Source organism: Oncorhynchus kisutch, linkage group LG21 (genome assembly GCF_002021735.2).
Source record: "Oncorhynchus kisutch isolate 150728-3 linkage group LG21, Okis_V2, whole genome shotgun sequence".
In the NCBI taxonomy this organism is placed as follows: domain Eukaryota; kingdom Metazoa; phylum Chordata; class Actinopteri; order Salmoniformes; family Salmonidae; genus Oncorhynchus; species Oncorhynchus kisutch.
The window spans coordinates 37,754,860-37,776,444 of NC_034194.2; the positions used below are offsets into that span (position 1 = coordinate 37,754,860).

Below are 21,585 nucleotides of genomic sequence, written 5' to 3' on the forward strand. Positions count from 1 at the left end.
GTCGAGGATTGGTAGGATGGTCAGTTTTACAAGGGTATGTTTGGCAGCATGAGTGAAGGATGCTTTGTTGCGAAATAGGAAGCCAATTCTAGATTTAACTTTGGATTGGAGATGTTTGATGTGGGTCTGGAAAGAGAGTTTACAGTCTAAACAGACACCTAGGTATTTGTAGTTGTCCACGTATTCTAAGTCCGAGCCGTCCAGAGTAGTGATGTTGGACAGGCGGGTAGGTGCAGGTAGCGATCGGTTGAAGAGCATGGATTTAGTTTTACTTGCATTTAAGAGCAGCTGCAGGCCACGGAAGGAGAGTTGTATGGCATTGAAGCTCCTCTGGAGGTCTGTTAACACAGTGTCCAAGGAGGGCCATTCGTATACAGAATGGTGTTGTCTGCGTAGAGGTGGATCAGATCGTTTGACCTCTACTCATCATTGATCATTGATAATTTGTGTGAGATTGAGGGCATCAAGCTTAGATTGTAGGATGGCTGGGGTGTTAAGCATGTTCCAGTTTAGGTCGCCTAGCAGCACGAGCTCTGAAGATAGATGGGGGGCAATCAGTTCACATATGGTGTCCAGAGCACAGCTGGGGGCAGAGGGTGGTCTATAGCAGGCGGCAACGGTGAGAGACTTGTTTTTAGAGAGGTGGGTTTTTAAAAGTAGAATTTCAAATTGTTTGGGTACAGACCTGGATAGTAGGACAGAACTCTGCAGGCTGTCTTTGCAGTAGATTGCAATACCGCCCCCTTTGGCAGTTCTATCTTGTCTGAAAATGTTGTAGTTTGGGATGAAAATGTCAGAATTTTTGGTGGTCTTCCTAAGCCAGGATTCAGACACGGCTAGAACATCCGGGTTGGCAGAGTGTGCTAAAGCAGTGAATAAAACAAACTTAGAGAGGAGGCTTCTGATGTTAACATGCATGAAACCAAGGCTATTACGGTTACAGAAGTCATCAAAAGAGAGCGCCTGGGGAATAGGAGTGGAGCTAGGCACTGCAGGGCCTGGATTCACCTCTACATCGCCAGAAGAACAGAGGAGGAGTAGGATAAGGGTACGGCTAAAAGCTATGAGAATTGGTCGTCTAGAACGTCCGGAACAGAGAGTAAAAGGAGGTTTCTGGGGGCGATAAAATAGCATCAAGGTATAATGTACAGACAAAGGTATGGTAGGATGTGAATACAGTGGAGGTAAACCTAGGTATTGAGTGATGATGAGAGATATATTGTCTCTAGAAATATCATTGAAACCAGGAGATGTCATCGCATGTGTGGGTGGTGGAACTAATAGGTTGGATAAGGTATAGTGAGCAGGACTAGAGGCACTACAGTGAAATAAGCCAATAAACACTAACCAGAACAGCAATGGACAAGGCATATTGACATTAAGGAGAGGCATGCTTAGTCGAGTGATCAAAAGGGTCCAGTGAGTGGAGAGGTTGGTTGGGGTCACGGCGATTCAGACAGCTAGCCAGGCCATCGGCAGCAAGCTAGCATAGGATGGAGGTCTGTTTTAGCCACCTTGTGCGGTTCCGTCGGTAGGATTAGTGGGGTTCCGTGTGGTAGAGGGGATGGAGGTCTGTTATTAGCCACCTTGTGCGTTTCCGTCGGTAGGATTAGTGGGGTTCCGTGTGGTAGAGGGGATCAATCCAATTCGCAAAAACAAAACAATAGATATAGTTATAGAGGCCCAAGAAAAAAAGATCTGGGACCAGTTTATTGAAAAGCTGCAATCCAGGAAGGAATGATCTCTCTCTTGACCCACTGGGCATGTGCAGAGGATACAAAACTGGTGTCATTGTCAGACATTTGGTTGAAGACACTCTTAATTGTGTGTGTAGTCTAGATACACTATATATACAAAAGGTACGTGGCCATCCCTTAAAATTAGTGGATTCAGCTGTTTCAGACACACCTGTTGCTGACAGGTGTATAAAATTGAGCACACAGCCATGCAATCTCCATAGACAAACATTGGCAGTAGAATGGCCTTACTGAAAAGCTCAGTGACTTTTACAATAAGTCAATTTGTCAAATCTCTGCCTTGCTAGAGCTGCCCCGGTCAACTGTAAGTGCTGTTATTGTGAACTGGAAACGTCTAGGAGCAACAACGGCTCAGCCACGAAGTGGAAGGCCACACAAGCTCACAGAATCAAACCGCCGAGTGCTGAAGCGCGTAGCGCGTCAAAATCGTCTGTCCTCGGTTGCAACACTCACTACAGAGTTCCAAACTGCCTCTGGATGCAATATCAGCACAATAACTGTTCGTCGGGAGATTCATGAAATGGGTTTCCATGGCCGAGCAGCTGCACACAAGCCTAATATCACCATGCGCAATGCCAAGCGTCGGCTGGAGTGGTGTAAAGCTCGCGGTGATTGCACTCTGGAGCAGTGGAAATGCGTTCTCTGGAGTGATGAATCACACTTCACTATCTGGCAGACGAATCTGGGTTTGGCGGATGCCAAGAGAACACTACCTGATCCAATGCATAGTGACAACTGTAAAGTTTGGTGGAGGAGGAATAATGGTCTGGGGCTGTTTTAACAAACCCTAATTTATCATAACCATCACAGATAACAAATGCCTTTTTCTTTGGAATTTTCTAAATTGATGAATAATTCCACATTGAATACTGCTTGGTGATGAATTATAGCCACTGTATCTGTTTGGCTAGTAGACCTTAATGCTTAATGAGTCTTTATCAAACTAATGTTTTGCATATTTTCAGTGTGGAACCGGTCTGTGTTTAAGAGGGTTAAATGGCTGACACATTAAAATGACACTAGTAGTTTGCAAAGTATCTGAAGTGGAAAACAGACGGGACGCAATTATTCCAAAACTTCAGCTCGATGTTTGAACATATTTTCCGACTTTAACCGGGCGATTTTGAATTTGTCATAAAACGGTCGTCATTTGGCTGGAATGTAGCTTGTGTATCCATTCAGTTAGATGTGTTGTTAGAGACATGTATTTCTGTAGGCCTAACGGGAGCTTGTGTATCCATTCAGTTAGATGTGTTGTTAGAGACATGTATTTCTGTAGGCCTAACGGGAGCTTGTGTATCCATTCAGTTAGATGTGTTGTTAGAGACATGTATTTCTGTAGGCCTAACGGGAGCTTGTGTATCCATTCAGTTAGATGTGTTGTTAGAGACATGCATTTCTGTAGGCCTAACGGGAGCTTGTGTGTCCCTTCAGTTAGATGTGTTGTTAGAGACATGCATTTCTGTAGGCCTAACGGGAGCTTGTGTATCCATTCAGTTAGATGTGTTGTTAGAGACATGCATTTCTGTAGGCCTAACGGGAGCTTGTGTATCCATTCAGTTAGATGTGTTGTTAGAGACATGTATTTCTGTAGGCCTAACGGGAGCTTGTGTATCCATTCAGTTAGATGTGTTCCTCACCCTACTAGAATCCGAAGTCAAATGTCTGCTGTTTGCTGATGATCTGGTGCTTCTGTCACCAACCAAGGAGGGCCTACAGCAGCACCTAGATCTTATGCACAGATTCTGTCAGACCTGGGCCCTGACAGTAAATATCAGTAAGAACAAAATAATGGTGTTCCAAACAAGGACCAGTCACCAGGACCACAAATACAAATTCCATCTAGACACTGTTGCCCTAGAGCACACAAAAAACTATACATACCTTGGCCTAAACATCAGCGCCACAGGTAACTTCCACAAAGCTGTAAACAATCTGAGAGACAAGACACACACACAGAGACAGACACACACACAGAGACGGACACACAGAGACAGAGACACAAACACAGAGACAGAGACAGACACACAGAGACACACACACAGAGACGGACACACACACAGAGACACACACACACAGAGACACACACAGAGACAGACACAGAGACAGACACACGCACACAGAGACAGACACAGAGACAGACACAGAGACAGACACAGAGACTCACCACTTAGTGTGCTGAAACACTCCATTGCAGCTGTGAATATAGGATGAGTAAAGATCACAACTGGATTCATATTTGAGTCATTTAGCAGACGCTCTTATCCAGAGCCACTTACAGGAGCAATTAGGGATAATTTATATATCTATTAAAAAAAAGATACAAAATACATTTTAAAAAGCAACAAGACTTAAGGAGCTCAAGGGCACATCAACAGATGATTTTTTAAATGTAGTCGGCTTGGGATTTCAAACCAGTGACCTTTCGATTACTGGCCCAAAGGCTTTTAACCACTGAGCTACCTTCCTCCCTAGCCGGTGTGTGTGAGGCAGAGCCTGCTGACGTCACCAGGTCCACATGGGACCTCTACTCCTGAACCCCTTGAACCTCCACTGACCCTAGCCTCAGCTCTCTGCTGCCCTATACTTCAAAGGGAGAGAGAAGGAAGGGTGAGAGAGAGGGGTGGAGGAGGAGAGAGAGGAGAGATGGGGAATGGGAGAGAGAGAGAGAGGGAGGGGTGGAGGGGGAGAGAGAGATGGAGGGAGGGAGTGATAGAGAGATGGGGGAGAGATGGTTGGAATGATAGAGAGATGGAGGGGGAGATGGTTGGAGTGATAGAGAGATGGAGGGAGAGATGGAGGGAGTGATAGAGAGATGGAGGGAGTGATAGAGAGATGGAGGGAGTGATAGAGAGATGGAGGGAGTGATAGAGAGATGGAGGGAGAGAGAGAGATGGAGGGAGAGAGAGAGATTGAGGGAGAGATGGTTGGAATGACAGAGAGATGGAGGGAGAGAGAGAGATTGAGGGAGAGATGGTTGGAATGACAGAGAGATGGAGGGAGAGAGAGAGATGGAGGGAGTGATAGAGAGATGGAGGGAGATATAGAGAGATGGAGGGAGTGATAGATAGATGGAGGGAGATATAGAGAGATGGAGGGAGAGATGGTTGGAATGACAGAGAGATGGAGGGAGAGAGAGAGATGGAGGGAGTGATAGAGAGATGGAGGGAGTGATAGAGAGATGGAGGGAGTGATAGAGATGGAGGGAGTGATAGAGAGATGGAGGGAGATATAGAGAGATGGAGGGAGTGATAGATAGATGGAGGGAGATATAGAGAGATGGAGGGAGAGATGGTTGGTATGACAGAGAGATGGAGGGAGAGATAGAGAGATGGAGGGAGTAATAGAGAGATGGAGGGAGATATAGAGAGATGGAGGGAGTGATAGAGAGATGGGGGAGAGATGGTTGGTATGACAGAGAGATGGAGGGAGAGAGAGAGATGGAGGGAGAGAGAGAGATGGAGGGAGTAATAGAGAGATGGAGGGAGATATAGAGAGATGGAGGGAGTGATAGAGAGATGGAGGGAGTGATAGAGAGATGGAGGGAGATATAGAGAGATGGAGGGAGAGACGAGAGAGAGAGATGGAGGGAGTGATAGAGAGATGGAGGAGTGATAGAGAGATGGAGGGAGTGATAGAGAGATGGAGGGAGAGATGGTTGGAATGACAGAGAGATGGAGGGAGTGATAGAGAGATGGAGGGAGTGATAGAGATGGAGGGAGAGATGGTTGGTATGACAGAGAGATGGAGGGAGAGAGAGAGATGGAGGGAGATATAGAGAGATGGAGGGAGAGATAGAGAGATGGAGGGAGTGATAGAGAGATGGAGGGAGAGAGAGAGAGAGAGATTGAGGGAGAGATGGAGGGAGAGATGGTTGGAATGACAGAGAGATGGAGAGATGGAGGGAGTGATAGAGAGATGGAGGGAGAGATGGAGGGAGTGATAGAGCGATGGAGGGAGAGAGAGATGGAGGGAGATATAGAGAGATGGAGGGAGAGATAGAGAGATGGAGGGAGAGATGGTTGGAATGACAGAGAGATGGAGGGAGAGATAGGGAGATATAGAGAGATGGAGGGAGATATAGAGAGATGGAGGGAGATATAGAGAGATGGAGGGAGATATAGAGAGATGGAGGGAGATATAGAGAGATGGAGGGAGATATAGAGAGATGGAGGGAGAGATAGAGAGATGGATGGAGTGATAGAGAGATGGAGGGAGAGACAGAGAGATGGAGGGAGTGATAGAGAGATGGAGGGAGATATAGAGAGATGGAGGGAGTGATAGAGAGATGGAGGGAGAGAGAGATGGAGGGAGAGACAGAGAGATGGAGGGAGAGAGAGAGATGGAGGGAGAGATGGTTGGAATGACAGAGAGATGGAGGGAGAGATAGAGAGATGGAGGGAGAGAGAGAGATGGAGGAGTGATAGAGAGATGGAGGGAGTGATAGAGAGATGGAGGGAGTGATAGAGAGATGGAGGGAGAGATAGAGAGAGAGAGATGGAGGGAGTGATAGAGAGATGGAGGGAGAGATAGAGAGATATAGAGAGATGGAGGGAGAGATAGAGAGATGGAGGGAGTGATAGAGAGATGGAGGGAGAGAGAGATAGAGAGATGGAGGGATGGGGAAGTTCTGTCATGGTGTTGTGATGCGATGGGAAGCGACACATGAGAGAAAGACGGACTCACGGATGTGTCCATCTGCGTCATGCTGCCACACACACACACACACACAAACACACACACACAAACACAGCCACACTTTATCTCCATTCACTCCACAAACGCACATATGAGTAAAAATAGCATGTAGGACTTACAGGATTTGGTAAGGGGAAGGTTTCCCTCCTGTTAGGGTTATTCTCTCTGCCCTCCATCTCTCTCTCTGTCTCTCCTTCACCCTTCATCTCTATCCTTCTCTGCCCCCCCCCCTCTCTCTCTCCTTCACCCTCCTTCACCCTCCATCTCTATCCTTCTCTCTGCCCCCTCTCTCTCTCTCTCTTGCTTTCACATTCCATCTCTATCCTTCTCTCTCTCTCTCTCTCTCTTCTGCTTTCACCTTCCATCTCTATCCCTCTCTCTGTCTCTCTCTCCTTCACCTTCCATCTCTATCCCTCTCTCTGTCTCTCTCTCCTCCACCTTCCCTCTCTATCCCTCTCTCTGTCTCTCTCTCCTTCACCTTCCATCTCTATCCCTCTCTCTGTCTCTCTCTCCTTCACCCTCCATCTCTATCCCTCTCTCTGTCTCTCTCCTTCACCCTCCATCTCTATCACTCTCTCTTTCTCTCTCTTCTGCTTTCACCTTCCATCTCTATCCCTCTCTCTCTCTCTCTCTCTCTCTCTCTCTCTCTCTCTCTCTCTCTCTCAATTCAATTCAATTCAAGGGGCTTTATTGGCATGGGAAACATGTGTTAACATTGCCAAAGCAAGTGAGGTAGATAATATATAAAGTGAATATATAAAGTGAAATAAACAATAAAAATTAACAGTAAACATTACACATACAGAAGTTTCAAAACAATAAAGACATTACAAATGTCATATATATATACAGTGTTTTAACAATGTACAAATGGTAAAGGACACAAGATAAAATAAATAAGCATAAATATGGGTTGTATTTACAATGGTGCTTGTTCTTCACTGGTTGCCCTTTTCTTTTGGCAACAGGTCACAAATCTTGCTGCTGTGATGGCACACTGTGGAATTTCACCCAGTAGATATGGGAGTTTATCAAAATTGGATTTGTTTTCGAATTCTTTGTGGATCTGTGTAATCTGAGGGAAATATGTCTCTCTAATACGGTCATACATTGGGCAGGAGGTTAGGAAGTGGAGCTCAGTTTCCACCTCATTTTGTGGGCAGTGAGCACATAGCCTGTCTTCTCTTGAGAGCCATGTCTGCCTACGGCGGCCTTTCTCAATAGCAAGGCTATGCTCACTGAGTCTGTACATAGTCAAAGCTTTCCTTAATTTTGGGTCAGTCACAGTGGTCAGGTATTCTGCCGCTGTGTACTCTCTGTTTAGGGCCAAATAGCATTCTAGTTTGCTCTGTTTTTTTGTTAATTCTTTCCAATGTGTCAAGTAATTATCTTTTTGTTGAGCACCAGATCATCAGCAAACAGCAGACATTTGACTTCAGATTCTAGCAGGGGGAGGCCGGGTGCTGCAGACTTTTCTGTATCTCTCCTTCACCCTCCATCTCTATCCCTCTCTCTTTCTCTCTCTCCTTCACCCTCCATCTCTATCTCCCTCTCTGTCTCTCTCTCCTTCACCCTCCATCTCTATCCCTCTCTCTTTCTCTCTCTCCTTCACGCTGCATCTCTATCCCTCTCTCTGTCTCTCTCTCCTTTGCCGTCTATCTGTCTCTCTCTCGTTCAGCCTCCATCTCTCTCTCTCTATCCTTTATACTCTCTCTGTGTCTCCTTACCCTCCATCTCTCTGTGTCTCTCTCTCTGTCTCCTTTACCCTCCATCTCTCTGTGTCTCTCTCTCTATCTCCTTTACCCTCCATCTCTCTTTGTCTCTCTCTCTGTCTCCTTTACCCTCCATCTCTCTGTGTCTTTCTGTCTCCTTTACCCTCCATCTCTCTGTGTCTCTCTGTCTCCTTTACCCTCCATCTCTCTGTGTCTCTCTCTCTGTCTCCTTTACCCTCCATCTCTCTATGTCTCTCTCTCTGTCTCCTTTACCCTCCATCTCTCTGTGTCTCTCTCTCCAACTCCTTTACCCTCCATCTCTCTGTGTCTCTCTCTCTCTGTCTCCTTTACCCTCCATCTCTGTGTCTCTCTCTCTGTCTCCTTTACCCTCCATCTCTCTGTGTCTCTCTCTCTGTCTCCTTTACCCTCCATCTCTCTGTGTCTCTCTCTCTGTCTCCTTTACCCTCCATCTCTCTGTGTGTCTCTCTCTCTGTCTCCTTTACCCTCCATCTCTCTGTGTGTCTCTCTCTCTGTCTCCTTTACCCTCCATCTCTCTGTGTCTCTCTCTCTCTGTCTCCTTTACCCTCCATCTCTCTGTGTCTCTCTCTCTCTGTCTCCTTTACCCTCCATCTCTCTGTCTCTCTCTCTGTCTCCTTTACCCTCCATCTCTCTGTCTCTCTCTCTGTCTCCTTTACCCTCCATCTCTCTGTGTCTCTCTCTCTGTCTCCTTTACCCTCCATCTCTCTGTGTCTCTCTCTCTATCTCCTTTACCCTCCATCTCTCTGTGTCTCTCTCTCTATCTCCTTTACCCTCCATCTCTCTGTGTCTCTCTCTCTATCTCCTTTACCCTCCATCTCTCTGTGTCTCTCTCTCTGTCTCCTTTACCCTCCATCTCTCTGTCTCTCTCTCTCTGTCAATTCAATTCAATTCAATTCAATTCAAGGGCTTTATTGGCATGGGAAACATGTGTTAACATTGCCAAAGCAAGTGAGGTAGACAACATACAAAGTGAATATATAAAGTGAAAAACAACAAAAGTTAACAGTAAACATTACACATACAGAAGTTTCAAAACAGTAAAGACATTACAAATGTCATATTATATATATATACAGTGTTCTAACAATGTACAAATGGCTAAAGGACACAAGATAAAATAAATAAGCATAAATATGGGTTGTATTTACAATGGTGTTTGTTCTTCACTGGTTGCCCTTTTCTCGTGGCAACAGGTCACAAATCTTGCTGCTGTGATGGCACACTGTGGAATTTCACCCAGTAAATATGGGAGTTTTACAAAATTGGATTTGTTTTCGAATTCTTTGTGGATCTGTGTAATCTGAGGGAAATATGTCTCTCTAATATGGTCATACATTGGGCAGGAGGTTAGGAAGTGCAGCTCAGTTTCCACCTCATTTTGTGGGCAGTGAAGCACATAGCCTGTCTTCTCTTGAGAGCCATGTCTGCCTACGGTGGCCTTTCTCAATAGCAAGGCTATGCTCACTGAGTCTGTACATAGTCAAGGCTTTCCTTAATTTTGGGTCAGTCACAGTGGTCAGGTATTCTGCCGCTGTGTACTCTCTGTGTAGGGCCAAATAGCATTCTAGTTTGCTCTGTTTTTTGTTAATTCTTTCCAATGTGTTAAGTAGTTATCTTTTTGTTTTCTCATGATTTGGTTGGGTCTAATTGTGCTGCTGTCCTGGGGCTCTGTAGTGTGTGTTTGTGTTTGTGAACAGAGCCCCAGGACCAGCTTGCTTAGGGGACTCTTCTCCAGGTTCATCTCTCTGTAGGTGATTGCTTTGTTATGGAAGGTTTGTGAATCGCTTCCTTTTAGGTGGTTGTAGAATTTAACAGCTCTTTTCTGGATTTTGATAATTAGTGGGTATCGGCCTAATTCTGCTCTGCATGCATTATTTGGTGTTCTACGTTGTACACAGAGGATATTTTTGCAGAATTCTGCGTGCAGAGTCTCAATTTGGTGTTTGTCCCATTTTGTGAAGTCTTGGTTGGTGAGCGGACCCCAGACCTCACAACCATAAAGGGCAATGGGCTCTATGACTGATTCAAGTATTTTTAGCCAAATCCTAATTGGTATGTTGAAATTTATGTTTCTTTTGATGGCATAGAATGCCCTTCTTGCCTTGTCTCTCAGATCGTTCACAGCTTTGTGGAAGTTACCTGTGGTGCTGATGTTTAGGCCAAGGTATGTATAGTTTTTTGTGTGCTCTAGGGCAACAGTGTCTAGATGGAATTTGTATTTGTGGTCCTGGTGACTGGACCTTTTTTGGAACACCATTATTTTGGTCTTACTGAGATTTACTGTCAGGGCCCAGGTCTGACAGAATCTGTGCATAAGATCTAGGTGCTGCTGTAGGCCCTCCTTGGTTGGTGACAGAAGCACCAGATCATCAGCAAACAGCAGACATTTGACTTCGGATTCTAGCAGGGGGAGGCCGGGTGCTGCAGACTTTTCTAGTGCCCTCGCCAATTCGTTGATATATATGTTGAAGAGGGTGGGGCTTAAGCTGCATCCCTGTCTAACCCCACGACCCTGTGTGAAGAAATGTGTGTGTTTTTTTGCCAATTTTAACCGCACACTTGTTGTTTGTGTACATGGATTTTATAATGTCGTATGTTTTACCCCCAACACCGCTTTCCATCAGTTTGTATAGCAGACCCTCATGCCAGATTGAGTCGAAGGCTTTTTTGAAATCAACAAAGCATGAGAAGACTTTGCCTTTGTTTTGGTGTGTTTGATTGTCAATTAGGGTGTGCAGGGTGAATACGTGGTCTGTTGTACGGTAATTTGGTAAAAAGCCAATTTGACATTTGCTCAGTACATTGTTTTCATTGAGGAAATGTACGAGTCTGCTGTTAATAATAATGCAGAGGATTTTCCCGAGGTTACTGTTGACACATATTCCACGGTAGTTATTGGGTCAAATTTGTCTCCACTTTTGTGGATTGGGGTGATCAGTCCTTGGTTCCAAATATTGGGGAAGATGCCAGAGCTAAGTATGATGTTAAAGAGTTTTAGTATAGCCAATTGGAATTTGTTGTCTGTAATTTTGATCATTTAATTGAGGATACCATCAACACCACAGGCCTTTTTGGGTTGGAGGGTTTTATTTTGTCCTGTAACTCATTCAAGGTAATTGGAGAATCCAGTGGGTTCTGGTAGTCTTTAATGGTTGATTCTAAGATCTGTATTTTTGGGTTGGAGGGTTCCTTTACCCTCCATCTCTCTGTGTCTCTCTCTGTCTCTGTCTGTCTATTTCTGTCCATCTCAGGGGAGGCTTTTTTGCGTTTAGTCTGACAATATTATGTATGTAGCCTGAGATCCGCCTGAAGCTTTATGCATTAGTAATAACCTGAGACCTCCTAGATGCTAGCTTTGAGTACAGGTAGTTGTTATAGAGTTGAAAGGTCAGGCAAGCGTATTTGTTTCTTTCTTTATTTGGGCTTTTGCTATGCTATCTGTCTGCAGGGAGTGGAGATGAAAGGATGGAGGGATGGAGGAGAGGGAGGGAGGGAGGGAGGAGAGGTAGGGAGGGAGGGGAGGGAGGGAGGGAGGAGAGGGAGGGAGGAGAGGTAGGTAGGGAGGGAGGGGAGGGAGGAGAGGGAGGAGAGGGAGGGAGGGGAGGGAGGGAGGAGAGGGAGGGATGGAGGCCGAGGTAGGAGACAGAGGGATAGAGGTGGAGGTAGGAGGACAGAGGGATAGAGGTGGAGGTAGGAGACAGAGGGATGGAGGAGAGGGAGGGAGGTTGAGGTAGGAGAGGGATGGGAGTGAGGTCGAGGTAGGGAGGGATGGAGGTGGAGGTGGGAGACGGAGGGATGGAGGAGAGGGAGGGAGGGAGGAAGGTCAGGTACGGGGGGATGGAGGTGGAGGGTAGTAGATGGAGGGAGGGAGGGAGGGAGGTCAAGGTAGGGAGGGATAAAGGTTGAGGTAGTAGATTGAGGGAGGGAGTGAGGTCGAGGTAGGGGGGGTTGGAGGTAGGAGACAGAGGGATGGAGGTGGAGGTAGGAGACAGAGGGATAGAGGTGGAAGTAGGAGACAGAGGGATAGAGGTGGAGGTAGGAGACAGAGGGATAGAGGTGGAGGTAGGAGACAGAGGGATAGAGGTGGAGGTAGGAGACAGAGGGATAGAGGTGGAGGTAGGAGACAGAGGGGTGGAGGTAGGAGACAGAGGTATAGAGGTGGAGGTAGGAGACAGAGGGATGGAGGTGGAGGTAGGAGACAGAGGGATGGAGGTGGAGGTAGGAGACAGAGGGATGGAGGTGGAGGTAGGAGACAGAGGGATAGAGGTGGAGGTAGGAGACAGAGGGATAGAGGTGGAGGTAGGAGACAGAGGGATAGAGGTGGAGGTAGGAGACAGAGGGGTGGAGGTAGGAGACAGAGGGATAGAGGTGGAGGTAGGAGACAGAGGGATAGAGGTGGAGGTAGGAGACAGAGGGATAGAGGTGGAGGTAGGAGACAGAGGGATAGAGGTGGAGGTAGGAGACAGAGGGATGGAGGTGGAGGTAGGAGACAGAGGGATGGAGGTGGAGGTAGGAGACAGAGGGATGGAGGTGGAGGTAGGAGACAGAGGGATGGAGGTGGAGGTAGGAGACAGAGGGATGGAGGTGGAGGTAGGAGACAGAGGGATGGAGGTGGAGGTAGGAGACAGAGGGGTGGAGGTAGGAGACAGAGGGAGGGATGGAGGTCGAGAGGGAGGCAGGGATAGAGGTTGAGGTAGGACGGGAGGGAGGGATGGAGGTTGAGGTAGGAGAGGGAGGGAGGGAGGGATAGAGGTTGAGGTAGGAAGGGAGGGAGGGATGGATGGAGGTCGAGGTAGGAGAGGGAGGGAGGGAGGGAGGGAGGGAGTTCAAATGTGCCTGCCCCTGTCCCCTAGGAGAGCAGAGTGGTAAAGAGAGTGGTCGTCCACGTGTGGTTTGTACAGTGTTACATGCTGCTCTGAGAGAGACAGAGACTCTCTCTCTAGCTGTGGGGTTTATTGAGCCCTTGGCAGAGCTTTAGCTGTCTATTACCTCTGCCATAGTATTTTTGGTCTGGTCCTTTCTGATAGCTGTGAATCCTCAATGGTCTTGGTTAGCTCCGGGTCAGTCATTTATCATTATAGACTCTTTTATCCTAGTCCATCCAACTGAGCCATGGGACTCTGATGGCAGTGTACTGTGTCAGTGTGGCCCATTATCTCCTGCACCAGGTCCTGGCAGAGTATCCTGGTGCTGGTCCTGGTGTGTAATTGGCTGAGTTCACTCTGTCTCTGTGTCCATGTCTCTGTCTCTGGGTCCATGTCTTTGTCTCTGTGTCCATGTCTCTGTCTCTGGGTCCATGTCTCTGTCTCCATGTCTCTGTCTCTGGGTCCATGTCTCTGTCTCTGGGTCCAGGTCTCTGTCTCTGTGTCCATGTCTCTGTCTCTGTGTCCATGTCTCTGTCTCTGTGTCCATGTCTCTGTCTCTGGGTCCATGTCTCTGTGTCCATGTCTCTGTCTCTGTGTCCATGTCTCTGTCTCTGTGTCCATGTCTCTGTCTCTGGGTCCATGTCTTTGTCTCTGGGTCCATGTCTCTGTGTCCATGTCTCTGTCTCTGGGTCCATGTCTCTGTCTCCATGTCTCTGTCTCTGGGTCCATGTCTCTGTCTCTGGGTCCAGGTCTCTGTCTCTGTGTCCATGTCTCTGTCTCTGGGTCCATGTCTCTGTCTCTGGGTCCATGTCTCTGTCTCTGTGTCCATGTCTCTGTCTCTGTGTCCATGTCTCTGTATCTGTGTCCATGTCTCTGTCTCTGTGTCCATGTCTCTGTCTCTGGGTCCATGTCTCTGGGTCCATGTCTCTGTCTCTGTGTCCATGTCTCTGGGTCCATGTCTCTGTCTCTGTGTCCATGTCTCTGTCTCTGGGTCCATGTCTCTGGGTCCATGTCTCTGTGTCCATGTCTCTGTCTCTGGGTCCATGTCTTTGTCTCTGGGTCCATGTCTCTGTCTCTGTGTCCATGTCTCTGTCTCTGGGTCCATGTCTCTGTCTCTGGGTCCATTACAGAAAACGTTTGACCTCTGTCATTGCCAACAAAGGGTATATAACAAAGTATTGAGAAACTTTTGTTATTGACCAAATACTGAAAATTTCACCATAATTTACAAATAAATTCATAAAAAATCCTACAATGTGATTTTCAGGATTTTTTTTCTCATTTTGTCTGTTATAGTCGAAGTGTACCTATGATGAAAATTACAGGCCTCTCTCATCTTTTTAAGTGGGAGAACTTGCACAATTGGTGGCTGACTAAATACTTTTTTGCCCCACTGTATATACACACACACACACAAACACATAGATTGTCCTCACTGTTGATGTCGCTAAACTGAACCTGATGATTCAAGTAAAAGTAGAAACCTCATTTAGCCAGGTGGTCCTGTAATATAGTGGATGTGTTATGCAAGATGAGTCACATAATACAATTATTCAACTGTCATTTGTTTAGAAAATGAACACGTTATCTGTAGGAAAGCAACCAAGTCATTGAAGAAAGATAATCTCTACTCCTCTTCATCCTTTCCTCTCATCCCCCTCTTCTCTCATCCTCCTCATCGTCATCCTCCTCATCTTCATCTTTTCCTCTCATCCCCCTCTTCTCTCATCCTCCTCATCTTCATCCTCCTCATCTTCATCTTTTCCTCTCACCCCCCTCTTCTCTCATCCTCCTCATCTTCATCCTCCTCATATTCATCTTTTCCTCTCACCCCCCTCTTCTCTCATCCTCCTCATTTTCATCCTCCTCATCTTCATCTTTTCCTCTCACCCCCCTCTTCTCTCATCCTCCTCATCTTCATCCTCCTCATCTTCATCTTTTCCTCTCACCCCCCTCTTCTCTCATCCTCCTCATCTTCATCCTCCTCATCTTCATCTTTTCCTCTCACCCCCCTCTTCTCTCATCCTCCTCATCTTCATATTTTCCTCTCATCCCCCTCTTCTCTTATCCTCCTCATCTTCATCCTCCTCATCTTCATATTTTCCTCTCATCCTCCTCTTCTCTCATCCTCCTCATCTTCCCTTTGCTTTCTCTCGTTTTTAGACTCCTCCTCCTCTAACTACATCAGAGAGCTGGAGATCAAGATGAGGATATTGGAAGACGACAACAACAAGCTTTTAACTCAGGTGATGGTCACACACACACACACACACACACACACACGCGTGCGCGCACACACACACACACACACACACACACACACACACACACACACACACACACACACACACACACACACACTACGCCTTAGTGATTTAAAAGAGGGTTTTATTTTCATTATTGAATTCATAAGCACCCACAAGGACAACATTTATTTTTGAGGTCTCTCCTCAACCCACCCTCTCACCACAACACGCTGAAGTCTCCTCAACCCACCCTCTCACCACAACACGCGGAAGTCTCTCCTCAACCCACCCTCTCACAACAACACGCTGAAGTCTCCTCAACCCACCCTCTCACCACAACACGCTGAAGTCTCCTCAACCCACCCTCTCACCACAACACGTTGAAGTCTCCTCAACCCACCCTCTCACCACAACACGCTGAAGTCTCTCCCTCTCACCACAACACACTGTAGTCTCCTCAACCCACAACACGCTGTAGTCTCTCCTCAACCCACAACACGCTGTAGTCTCTCCTCAACCCACAACACGCTGTAGTCTCTCCTCAACCCACAACACGCTGTAGTCTCTCCCTCTCACCACAACACACTGAAGTCTCCTCAACCCACAACACACTGTAGTCTCCTCAACCCACAACACGCTGTAGTCTCTCCTCAACCCACAACACGCTGTAGTCTCTCCTCAACCCACCCTCTCACAACAACACACTGAAGTCTCTCCTCAACCCACCCTCTCACCACAACACGCTGAAGTCTCCTCAACCCACAACACGCTGAAGTCTCCTCAACCCACAACACGCTGAAGTCTCTCCTCAACCCACAACACGCTGTAGTCTCTCCTCAACCCACAACACACTGAAGTCTCTCCTCAACCCACAACACGCTGTAGTCTCTCCTCAACCCACCCTCTCACAACAACACACTGAAGTCTCTCCTCAACCCACCCTCTCACCACAACACGCTGAAGTCTCCTCAACCCACAACACGCTGAAGTCTCCTCAACCCACAACACACTGAAGTCTCTCCTCAACCCACAACACGCTGAAGTCTCTCCTCAACCCACAACACGCTGAAGTCTCTCCTCAACCCACAACACGCTGAAGTCTCCTCAACCCACAACACGCTGAAGTCTCCTCAACCCACAACACGCTGAAGTCTCCTCAACCCACAACACGCTGAAGTCTCCTCAACCCACAACACGCTGAAGTCTCCTCAACCCACAACACGCTGTAGTCTCTCCTCAACCCACAACACGCTGTAGTCTCCTCAACCCACAACACGCTGTAGTCTCTCCTCAACCCACAACACGCTGTAGTCTCTCCTCAACCCACAACACACTGTAGTCTCTCCTCAACCCACAACACGCTGTAGTCTCTCCCTCTCACCACAACACGCTGTAGTCTCTCCTCAACCCACAACACGCTGTAGTCTCTCATCAACTCACAACACGCTGTAGTCTCTCCCACTCACAATGCACTGAGCCGTACGTCTGAACTGAAGGGTGGAGAATGTGTTTATCCATGTTTAATTCATGCCGGAGCTGTTAGACAGCCAGCCACAGAACAGAGCCATGATGTGATGTCGCCCCCAAGGCTTAGAACAGAGATGAGATGGAGAGCAGCTCTGCGACAGAGTGACAGCATCCCAAATGGCACCCTGTGTAGTGCACTACTTTGGGCCAGGACTCACAGGGAATAGGAGGCCATTTGAGAAGCAGACAGTGACAGCGTTGCCGTCTTCTCTCTGCGTGACCTTCCTATGACATGGAATTTGTCAGGAGGGTAAATGGGGAGATGGAGGCTCTTCCAGTTCACCAGGAGTTCACCTGTTACCTTTCAGGTTTTGGGAGAGGGGAAGAAAGGCTCTATAGGGAGAGGGGTAGAAAGGCTCTATAGGGAGAGGGGGAGAGAAAGGCTCTATAGGGAGAGGGTAGAAAGGCTCTAAAGGGAGAGGGGGAGAAAGGCTCTATAGGGAGAGGGGTGAGAAAGGCTCTAAAGGGAGAGGGGAGATAAAGGCTCTAATGGGAGAGGGGGAGAAAGGCTCTATAGGGAGAGGGGGGAGAAAGGCTCTATAGGGAGAGGGGGAGAAAGGCTCTATAGGGAGAGGGGGAGAAAGGCTCTATAGGGAGAGGGGGAGAAAGGCTCTATAGGGAGAGGGGGAAGACAAGGCTCTATAGGGAGAGGGGGAGAAAGGCTCTATAGGGATGAGGGGGGAGAAAGGCTCTATAGGGAGAGGGGGAGAAAGGCTCTATAGGGAGAGGGGGAGAAGGCTCTATAGGGAGAGGGGGAGAAGAAGGCTCTATAGGGAGAGGGGGAGAAAGGCTCTATAGGGAGAGGGGAGAAAGGCTCTATAGGGAGAGGGGGGAGAAAGGCTCTATAGGGAGAGGGGGAGAAGGCTCTATAGGGAGAGGGGGAGAAAGGCTCTATAGGGAGAGGGGGAGAACAGGCTCTATAGGGAGAGGGGGAGAAGGCTCTATAGGGAGGGGGAGAAAGTCTCTATAGGGAGAGGGGGAGAAAGGCTCTATAAGGAGAGGGGGAGAAAGGGGAGAGGGGGAGAAAGGCTCTATAGGGAGAGGGGGAGAAAGGGCTCTATAGGGAGAGGGGAAGAAGGCTCTGTATGGGAGAGGGGAGAAGGCTCTATAGGGAGAGGGGGAGAAGGTAGAGGGGGGAGAAAGGCTCTATAAGGAGAGGGGAAGAAAGGCTCTATAAGGAGAGGGGGAGAAAGGTAGAGGGAGGGGGGGAGAAAGGGCTTCTATAGGGAAAGGGGAAGAAAGGCTCTATAAGGAGAGGGGGAGAAAGGGAGAGGGGGAGAAAGGCTCTATAGGGAAAGGGGAAGAAAGGCTCTATAAGGAGAGGGGAGAAAAGGGAGAGGGGGAGAAAGGCTCTATAGGGAGAGGGGGAGAATGCTCTGTAGGGAGAGGGGGAGAAAGGCTCTATAGGGAGAGGGGAAGAAAGGCTCTGTAGGGAGAGGGGAGAAAGGCTCTATAGGGAGAGGGGAGAAAGGCTCTATAGGGAGAGGGAGAGAAAGGCTCTATAGGGAGAGGGGGAGAAAGGCTCTATAAGGAGAGAGGGAGAAAGGCTCTATAGGAGAGGGGGAGAAAGGCTCTATAGGGAGAGGGGGAGAAAGGCTCTATAGGGAGAGGGGGAGAAAGGCTCTATAGGGAGAGGGGGAGAAAGGCTCTATAAGGAGAGGGGGAGAAAGGCTCTATAGGGAGAGGGGGAGAAAGGTAGAGGGGGAGAAAGGTAGAGGGGGAGAAAGGCTCTATAAGGAGAGGGGAAGAAAGGGCTCTATAAGGAGAGGGGGAGAAAGGGAAAGGGGGAGAAAGGCTCTATAGGGAAAGGGGAAGAAAGGCTCTATAAGGAGAGGGGGAGAAAGGGAAGAGGGGGGAGAAAGGGAGAGGGGGAGAAAGGCTCTATAGGGAGAGGGGGAGAAAGGGAGAGGGGGAGAAAGGCTCTATAGGGAGAGGGGGAGAACGGCTCTATAGGGAGAGGGGGAGAACGGCTCTATAGGGAGAGGGGGAGAAAGGCTCTATAGGGAGAGGGGGAGAAAGGCTCTATAGGGAGAGGGGGAGAAAGGCTCTATAGGGAGAGGGGGAGAACGGCTCTATAGGGAGAGGGGGAGAACGGCTCTATAGGGAGAGGGGGAGAACGGCTCTATAGGGAGAGGGGGAGAACGGCTCTATAGGGAGAGGGGGAGAAAGGCTCTATAGGGAGAGGGGAAGAAAGGCTCTATAGGGAGAGGGGAAGAAAGGCTCTATAGGGAGAGGGGAAGAAAGGCTCTATAGGGAGAGGGGGAGAAAGGCTCTATAGGGAGAGGGGAGAAAGGCTCTATAGGGAGAGGGGAAAGAAAGGCTCTATATAGATATAGACCAGTCGAAATGTCAGTTAAAAGGGCATTCAGAAAGTATTCAGACCGCATGACTTTTTCCACATTTTGTTACGTTACAGCCTTGTTCTAAACTGGATTAAACAAAAGGAAATCCTCATTAATGGGCGGCAGGCAGCCTAGTGGTTAGAGTGTAGAGGTGGCAGGCAGCCTAGTGGTTAGAGTGTAGAGGTGGCAGGCAGCCTAGTGGTTAGAGTGTAGAGGTGGCAGGCAGCCTAGTGGTTAGAGTGTAGAGGTGGCAGGCAGCCTAGTGGTTAGAGTGTAGAGGTGGCAGGCAGCCTAGTGGTTAGAGTGTAGAGGTGGCAGGCAGCCTAGTGGTTAGAGTGTAGAGGTGGCAGGCAGCCTAGTGGTTAGAGTGTAGAGGTGGCAGGCAGCCTAGTGGTTAGAGTGTAGAGGTGGCAGGCAGCCTAGTGGTTAGAGCATTGTGCCAGTGACTGAAAGGTTGCTGGATCGAGTCCTCGAGCTGACATGGTAAATATCTCTCGTTTTGCCCCTAAACAAGGCAGTTAACCCACTGTTCCCCGGTAGGCCGGCATGACAGCCCCTTGCCGTTTGCCAATTGTGACATAAAGACTCTCAGACCAAGTGAAACAAGATTCTCTGGTCTGATGAAACCAAGATTGAACTCTTTGGCCTGAATGCCAAGTGTCACGTCTGGAAGAAACCTGGCACCATCCCTACGGTGAAGCATGGTGGTGACAGCATCATGTCTGGAAGAAACCTGGCACCATCCCTACGGTGAAGCATGGTGGTGACAGCATCATGTCTGGAAGAAATATGGCACCATCGCTACAGTGAAGCATGGTGGTGACAGCATCATGTCTGGAAGAAATCTGGCACCATCCCGACGGTGAAGCATGGTGGTGGCAGCATCTTGCTGGGGGATGTTTTTCCATCGGCATGGACTGGGAAATTAGGCAGGATCGAGAGAAAGATGAACAGAGCAAAGTACAGAGAGATCCTTGATGAAAACCTGCTCCAGACCTCAGACTGGGGGCGAAGGTTCACCTTCCAACAGGACAACGACCCTAAGCACACAGCCAAAACAATGCAGGAGTGGCTTCGGGACAGGTCTATGAATGTCCTTGCGTGGCCCAGCCAGAGCCAGAACCCAATCTAACATCTCTACAGAGACCTGAAAATAGCTGTGCAGCGATGCTCCCCATCCAACCTGACAGAGGAGGATCTACAGAGAAGAATGGGAGAAACTCCCCAAATACAGGTGTGCCAAGCTTGCTGCATAATACCCAAGAAGACATGAGGATGTAATTTCTGTCAAGGTGCTTCAACAAAGTACTGAGTAAAGGGGTCTGAATACTTATGTAAATATGATATATATATATTTTTTTTGTAAATGTGCAACAAACAAAAAACGTGTTTCTTTGTCATTATGGGTTATTGTGATGTCATTGTGGGGTATTGTGATGTCATTATGGGGTATTGTGATGTCATTATGGGGTATTGTGATGTCATTATGGGGTATTGTGATGTCATTATGGGGTATTGTGATGTCATTATGGGGTATTGTGTGTAGATTGATGAGGGGGGAAAAACCATTTCATACATTTTAGAATAAGGCTGTAACGTAACAAAATGTGGAAAAAGTGAAGGGGTCTGAATACTTTCAGAATGCACTGTATACAGTATGTCAGCTATATCAAGACGAGAGACACACACAAGGCTAGTGAGAAAAAAAAAGGTAATCGATCCTAAAACCTTTTGAACCAATAGGTAATCGATCCTAAAACCTTTTGAACCAATAGGTAATCGATCCTAAAACCTTTTGAACCAATAGGTAATCGATCCTAAAACCTTTTGAACCAATAGGTAATCGATCCTAAAACCTTTTGAACCAATAGGTAATTGATCCTAAAACCTTTTGAACCAATAGGTAATCGATCCTAAAACCTTTTGAACCAATAGGTAATCGATCCTAAAACCTTTTGAACCAATAGGTAATCGATCCTAAAACCTTTTGAACCAATAGGTAATCGATCCTAAAACCCTTTTGAACCAATAGGTAATCGATCCTAAAACCCTTTTAAACCAATAGGTAATCGATCCTAAAACCCTTTTAAACCAATAGGTAATCGATCCTAAAACCCTTTTAAACCAATAGGTAATCGATCCTAAAACCCTTTTAAACCAATAGGTAATCGATCCTAAAACCCTTTTAAACCAATAGGTAATCGATCCTAAAAACCTTTTAAACCAATAGGTAATCGATCCTAAAACCTTTTAAACCAATAGGTAATCGATCCTAAAACCATTTTAAACCAATAGGTAATCGATCCTAAACCATTTTAAACCAATAGGTAATCGATCCTAAAACCATTTTAAACCAATAGGTAATCGATCCTAAAACCCTTTTAAACCAATAGGTAATC

The 21,585-nt window shown here is 47.5% G+C and overlaps 1 protein-coding gene across 1 annotated transcript in view; it reads left to right on the plus strand.

The window, feature by feature from the left end:
• Positions 1 to 21,585, plus strand: part of LOC109866678 (coiled-coil domain-containing protein 85C-A-like) — a 116,493-nt gene that overhangs the window by 72,175 nt on the left and 22,733 nt on the right. Inside the window, exon 2 of the mRNA XM_031800613.1 lies at positions 15,235 to 15,317. Coding sequence (XP_031656473.1) covers positions 15,235 to 15,317 — 83 coding nt within the window. The remainder of the gene's footprint in view (positions 1 to 15,234; positions 15,318 to 21,585) is intronic.